This window comes from Gekko japonicus, unplaced genomic scaffold (assembly GCF_001447785.1).
Source record: "Gekko japonicus isolate JY-2015 unplaced genomic scaffold, Gekko_japonicus_V1.1 scaffold773, whole genome shotgun sequence".
Classification (NCBI taxonomy): Eukaryota; Metazoa; Chordata; class Lepidosauria; order Squamata; family Gekkonidae; genus Gekko; species Gekko japonicus.
The window spans coordinates 671,493-678,555 of record NW_015161427.1 but is presented as its reverse complement, the minus strand read 5'-3'; the positions used below and the strand labels follow the sequence as shown (position 1 = coordinate 678,555).

Genomic DNA, 7,063 nt, shown 5'->3' with positions numbered 1-7,063 from the left:
GGTCCGGGCCTGGCCTTCTCCAGGAGGGGCTCCCCTCCTCCCGCCGGCACCACTGCAGAAGGGCCGTCCGCCTTGGCCAGGGGGTCCCTGCGGGCTTCGGGACGACCGCCTCGTCGCGCTCACCTGTGCGCCCAGTGGCCAGGTGCCTCCTGTGCCGGCGCGCCGGGGGACTGCGCTTGCCCAGACCTGCCACCGGAGGCGCTCTGCCGGCCTTCCCTGGCCAAGCGCACTTCCTCCGGTACAGGGGCACTGGCACTGGGCCGTCTCCGAGCGGCGGGCAAACGCCTTCCTCCCCTGGCATGGCTGGCCTTTCTACTGACACCAGCCATGCCGGATGCTGACGGGCAGACACCATCGCCACCAGCACTTTCTTTTATTCTGTATTATGAATTAGTAGGTTTTCTATTTCTGATGCTGTATCATCTAACTGCCAACCTAGCAGTTCAAAAGCAAGACATTGCAAGCAGATAAATAGGTACCTCTTCGGTGGGAAGGGAACAGCGTTCCATGCACCTCAGTGTTTAGTCATGCCAGCCACATGACCACAGAAACATCTTCGGACAGCGCTGGCTCTTCGGCTTGGAAACGGAGATGAGCACCGCAACCTGATTCGACTGACTTTCGAGCAAGGGACACCTTTACCTTTTTATCATCTAAGCACATGTGTTTCAATATATTTTTTTTACTGTAAGTCACCCTGAGCTTGCCTTCGGCGGGGAGGGCGGGATAAAAATTGAATAAATAAATAAAAATGCTGTCCCCGCAACAGGCACCTTGTGAGGTAAGCAGGGCTGAGACTGGCCCAAGGTTACCCAGCTAGCTGCATGGGAATCAAAGGAGGCAACCAAACCCAGCTCTCCCAGATCAGAGTCTGCCCCTCTTAATCACCACACCATGCTGGCTCTTCATTAGGAATGAAGGATATCGGGCGGGGGGGGGGGCGGATTTCAAAGAATACCAAGCATCACTAACATCTCTTATTACTTAATCCAGCTCTAACATTCAACATAGAATGGTTGAGTGCCTTGCAACCTCTTACACATACAAACCTCATGAAGATGAAGTAGTTGGCTGGATGCTCTTAAGGACTCTTGAAAGTCACAAATGGATGTATCTCTGATCGTAATTAATCTCACTCGCGACCCACATAGCCACACATCTGAGTAATCAGATAAAAGGACCCTGCACCTCTCAGAACCATAGAAGCAACACAATCAAATCCACACGCCAAGAAACGTCTGAACATTTGCGTTTTATTCTAGAAGTTAAAAAAGGAACAAAGACTTGCTCAAGATAAGGTTCCCATTGTTCAATGCCACCCTGTGGCTGGCTATCAGGAAACAGTGGTCAGACCACTGAACATAAAGAGCATAATAATGATGGGGTAGAATTATGACAATGAATCTCCAAAGCCAGCCTCCAAGAAGACTTTTGTCAGGGGGAAACCCTCCCAGGGCCACAGGAGATGAACCCATCAGTTCCATCTGGGAGACTCCCAGAACAATGGCATACCCAGGAGCACTGATGCCCAGGCAAGATCAGGCCACGTATTGTATCTGTTCTAAGGTTGAAGAACAGCATTAGGAAAGTTGTCTCATTTCCCTAAGTACCAAATGTTTCTTCATACTGTATTTTAGAAAGGAGGACTAAATAAAAGAGCCACGACCGTGCATCTTGCCCATCTTGGCCAAAACCACCCCCAAAATATAACATATTCAGACACAGAGGATCACAAACTCCACATCCTATATCACTTCCTTTACTAGGAGTGGATCTAAACGTCTTCCAAGAAGACACAAACAAATGTGTCCATTTAAGAATATTTAAACAAGAATTTGGGGGGGGGGGGGGAGAATGTACAACTGTGATCAAAACTCTGATGCTTGTAAAGTACTGTGCACATGAACGAAGCGGGCTAGAGGGGCCATTACACAAAGGAGTAAGACGGCTTCAGGTACTGCCTGCTCTGCGGTTTGGGCGGCGCCATAATCCCAGGCCTCTTGCTGAGCCCTCCGGTCGTGACGGGAACTTTGGAGCTGGCCGATGTGTACGTTTTGTAATTCCTAGGAAGTCAAAGGAAAATGTGACATCTGTCAGCGGCCTCGGCATGCACTGATACGGCATCCTGCGGTTTAAGCGGCTTCAGCATCACAATCTCCTTTGTGCACCATTTTTCCTCAGAGCAGCGTGGCCTAAAGACGTTCAAGGCGCTTCAGGGCAAGAAGGGATCCGAATTCTGGCCCCCCCAGCTTGGCACTCACCGTTACAGTGCACTTCTGCCCCGTCCTGGGCCAGGTTCTTCATCGGTTAATCTTCTGGGGGCAGACAGGAGCTGCCCTTGGCCTTACTGCTTCGCCATGGATGACAAGAACGTCATCATTTTAACTGCCGTTTAAGGTTGTATGCGGCCTTTAACAAGGCCTGTTGAACTCAAAACCAGTGGGCTGGATCCAAAGGTCTACGGAGGGGGGGGGGGTTTCACATGGCGTTCGTGTTCCCCTCATCCCTTCACTGAGCGGTAGGAAGATCAGAGCCTTCCACCTGAAGACTTGGACTGCTGTCACTCGCCCTGGAAGTTCTGACAGGCTCTGGGCCTAGAGTGGAACTTAAGGTACCCCCCCCCAAAAAAAAGCAAAGCTGCAGAGAAGGCTACTCTTCCTCTCCATGGCTCGGCAGAGCCTTTTCCTGGCCTTTGGCTTCCACGCCAAGCTGACCAGGGGCCTGCCCAAGCACAGAGTTTCTTCACGCCCCAGAGGCGGGCCTGGGGGCCGCCGGGCCGCCCTGACGGAGCAACAGCGAAGCGGGCCGCTTCTGCACAGCGAGCCCCCTGGAGGCCCAGAGGTTGTGCCGCCTCTCCAGAGAACGGCTCGTGGCCCATTCGTTTCTTTATTTCGCTCCTGTCCCACAAATGGGCTCAGGGCGGCTCACAACACATAAAGGACAAAAGCAACAGACATATAATCGAAGCCCGATTTAAAACAGACAGAACAAGATGGCAACTGAAACAAAGACGACAACTCCGGAGCAGTCCATCGTGCCTCCCTGCAGGAGGTTAAGGTCCTGTGAGCGGGGGAGGCCGAGACGGCTGGACATCCGCTGCCACGGCCAGAGGCCTGGCCGGACAGCTCCCTTTTACAGGCCCTGTTGAACGCTAATGAGCCTCGCAGGTCCCAGGTGCGTGTTCCACCAGGCCAGGACCAGGGAGAAAAGGCCCTGGCCCTGGCCGAGGCTAAGCGGACGTCTTCTGGGCCAGGGACTACCAGTCGATTTTTATCTGCACAGCGCAAGGCTCTCGGGGGCACTCTGCCACCACGCAGGAAAACCAGAACAAAAAAGACTCGCCTGTTTCGAACAAATGCCTTCGCTGCCATTCTCTTAGCCTGTTTTCTACACCCGACTGTAAGGGAGAGATTTGCTTAACCTTGCGCTTGCTGGGCGACCAGCATTCCCCTTCTCCTCCCCCTCACCTTCCCGGTCCTGGCGAGTCTGGAACCGCTCTGACCCAAACTACTTGGCACTCCTGCGCCCCTCCCCTCCCCTCCCCTGGCACCAGAGTTCCGCCAGCAAAGGCTTTTCTAAGCTCATTCAGAATCAAAGTGATTGCATGGCTGGTTCCGTGCCAGGGCTTCCTCGCACAGTTTCCTACAGGGAAATGGAAGTAATTAAAATGCGGTTAATTAGCACTGCGGCGGGGCCTTATTCCTACCCGTAGCAAACAGACCTGCCACACAAACGTTGTGCCGAACCAGAGAGAGGTACCTTTTCGGGTGAGCCTGCTGGCCTCTGGAGCTCGTTTTCTTCTTCTTGGCTTCTCTGAAGAATTGTGGCTTTTTCCTCTTCCTTCCCTTGCTGGCCCCGTTGCGGAAATAGCCGGAGGTTGTGCACGCCGCTCCCTCGTCAGTACTGTAATGGCTCTCAACCTCCATGCCCGGGGCTGGCTCTTCCGGTCCTGTGGAGGAGGAGACCCACGCCCTCTAACATCGCATGCCACAGCCCACCATGGAGGGGATCACGGTGTTCCCTCTAAGCTGAGCGAGTGTGAGCTCGCTCACCGTTTTTTAGCCTCCGGCTCACACGTTTTTGCCTTCGCTCTGGAAGGATGGGGCTGCAGGGCAAACTAATTTATGCAGCGGCCAAATGGCTGGCTCACAACCTTAATGCCAGTCGCTCACAAAGTAGAATTTTTGCTCACAACACTCCACAGCTTAGAGGGAGCCTCGGTCGCCACCTCTTCTGCCCCCTGCTGCCCTGGGACGGTGGCGAGCCAGCAGCTCAAGCTGTACGGCTCCCCCCAACCCAGAGAGGAAGCCACACGGGCAGCTGTGTGCACAAAACGGCTCCTTTCATACAAACAGCCGCTCAGACGATTCCTGGTTTCAGGATCAAGTGACATCTGAGCAGAATTTTACTTTGAGTCTCAGTTTAGAGCGTTCAACACTCTGTGGCTGGACAAGCCAGAAGTGTTTCCCTAACCACGTGAGCACAGGAGAGGTCTCAAACGCTGGAACTGACGAGACGATACCTGGCAGTGTCCACTCAATGTATTTCTGCATCACTTCAATTATTTCCGCTCCGTACTTTTCGAGTTTGTCCTCCGTGACACCATCGATCTGCAGCAGGACTGCTGGGTCCGAAGACAACGTCTCTGCAAACAGGGAGGGAAAGGCCTTCACAAGGGATCGGCGTTATCAACTTCAGATGCACTCAAAGATCTTCACCTTCTTGTCTTCCTCCTACCACACTATCACGCAAGTCTCTCCCCCTCTCTGGTTTTAGGCAGGCAGCGTTTTATGGCTTACATAAGAACATAAGAGGAGCCAATGTCCCATCCAGTCCAACACTCTGTGTCACACAGGGGCCAAAATACCAGGTGCCCTCAGTAGATCTAGCAGCAGGGTCAGGACACTAGTAGCCCCCCCCCTGGCCCCCCCCCCCCCACAGCACCAAGCACCTTGCCCCAGACTGAGAGTTCCTATAAGAACATAAGAGAAGCCAATGGTGGATCAGGCCAATGGCCCATCCAGTCCAACACTCTGTATCACACGGCGGCCAGAAATATTAGGTGGCATCAAGAAGTCCAGCAGCGGGGCCAGGACACTAGAAGCCCTCCCACTGTTGCTGTAAACCCTCAGGAGGTCTCCTGTTCTGCTCTCAAGAGCTTTGCTAGGAAATTCCCAGATGACAGAAACAAAAACAAGTTATGCCACTGGCTAGCTTCTCCGAGAAGGCCGACCGTCCAAGAGTCAGGCAAACGTCTATATGACAGAAAGAACACGAGAGTCTACAGCAAGCAAGCATGCTCAGCTACAGGCCCTACCACCTGCTTCTGCAAAACCAACATACAGCCCCTACCAAGTTCTCAGTTCTACGGCATGTCCTACCCTGTACCATGAAAATTTGTGTGGCAGGTTTCTCACAGGAGGACCCAGAGTTTGTGTCCTACACCAGGCAAGAGGACTGAAGTCATTTCCGCTGGTGGCAGAAGAGGAGGCAGAGGTGGAGATTGGGTTTATGCCCCATGGCCCTTCACTACCCGAAGGAGCCTCAGAGCAGCTTACAAACTCCTTTCCCTTCCCCTCCCCACAACAGACACCCTGTGAGGTAGGGTCAGCTATGCTGCCACTGTATGTGATGGGGGGAAGGAGGCCACTGGGTGAGCGTCTTCATCTTCTGGAATGTTAGCTTTCACTTCTTCTGCTGTGTCTTATCTGTTAGCCTGACCTTGGTACTTCTCGGGCTTCACCCTGCCTGGGAACCGGCCCCGTTATTTTCGGTGCGGAAATGTTCTTATTTAGAGAAGAAGAGAAGAGAAGAGAAGAGATTGGATTTATACCCCGCTCTTCACTTGGAGTCTCAGAGCGGCTTACAAACTCCTTTCCCTTCCCCTCCCCACAACAGACACCCTGTGAGGTGGGTGGGGCTGAGAGAACTCTGACACAAACTGCCCTTTTTCAAGGACAGCTGTGCCAGAGCTTGTGACTGACCCAAGGTCACATCAGCAGGTGCAAGTGGAGGAGTGGGGAATCAAACCCGGTTCTCCCAGATTAGAGTCCGCGCACTTAACCACTACACCAAACTGGCTCTTTAGCCACAAGGTATAGATAGGGGGCTCTGGGGCAAGTGATGCTCTGTCTTCTTGGTGTTGGGGGGGGGGGCAACAGTGGGAGGGCTTCTAGTGTCCTGGCCCCACTGGTGGACCTCCTGATGGCACCTGGTATTTCTGGCCACTGTGTGACACAGAGTGTTGGACTGGATGGGCCATTGGCCTGATCCAACACTGGCTTCTCTTATGTTCTTATGTCTGGGGCAAGTGATGCTCTGTCATCTTGGTGCTTGGGGGGGTCAACAGTGGGAGGGCTTCTAATGTCTTGGCCCCACTGGTGGACCTCCTGATGGCACCTGGTATTTCTGGCCACTGTGGGATACAGAGTGTTGGACTGGATGGGCCTTTGGCCTGATCCAACATTGGCGTCTCTTATGTTCTTAAGGCTTGCACCTCTCGGCTCCATCCGGGGGTCCCACTTTGAACGCAGTATATCTTCCCCTCTCCCACCAGGAGAGTTAGTTCTAACAAAGAATGTATGCACAGATAACCTGACTTTACTGTCTTCAATAAACTTGATCCTTCTGAAGGAACGTTGTTGAGACTGATTGCTGTGGGACCCTGACAGGTAGGTGGGGCTGAGATAGCTCTCCCCAGAACTGCTCTTGAGAGAACAGCTCTGGGAGAACTTGTGAAGTCAAGTTCAACAGAGCTACCTGCAAAGCAGCTATGGACATCAACATCTGTAATTCTCAACATGCCAGCACCCCACCCCACCCCACCCCCATCTGTGGATACTTAAATCCACGGCCTGGGGCCATGTTTAGAGGAAAAAATGTATCTCTACAAACTTGGGGGGGGGAGAGAACCCAGGCTTGCAGAAAAATCTTGGGGGGTGAGATGCCCCCCAGAAGAGGAGCACTGCCTGGATGCAACACACTTCTGTCAGCCTGCCGTTATCTGCCAACAGGTGAGTGGGGGAGGGTGAAAGAAAGTGGGGACCCCGGCCACTTCCTGCTG

At 53.3% G+C, this 7,063-nt stretch overlaps 2 protein-coding genes across 2 annotated transcripts in view; both read right to left on the bottom strand.

Moving 5' to 3' along the window:
• The window catches only part of WDR76 (WD repeat domain 76), a 13,349-nt gene extending 12,994 nt beyond the window's left edge, over positions 1-355 (bottom strand). The window contains exon 1 of the mRNA XM_015428813.1: positions 65-355. Within this exon, the coding sequence (XP_015284299.1) occupies positions 65-355 (291 nt within the window). The remainder of the gene's footprint in view (positions 1-64) is intronic.
• A 1,494-nt stretch (positions 356-1,849) lies between these two features.
• The window catches only part of BLM (Bloom syndrome, RecQ helicase-like), a 21,933-nt gene continuing 16,719 nt past the window's right edge, over positions 1,850-7,063 (bottom strand). Inside the window, exons 17-19 of the mRNA XM_015428805.1 lie at positions 4,523-4,645; positions 3,760-3,949; positions 1,850-2,063 (exon numbers count right to left, since the gene is read on the bottom strand). Of these exons, the coding sequence (XP_015284291.1) occupies positions 1,928-2,063; positions 3,760-3,949; positions 4,523-4,645 (449 nt within the window). The 3' untranslated portion in view covers positions 1,850-1,927. The remainder of the gene's footprint in view (positions 2,064-3,759; positions 3,950-4,522; positions 4,646-7,063) is intronic.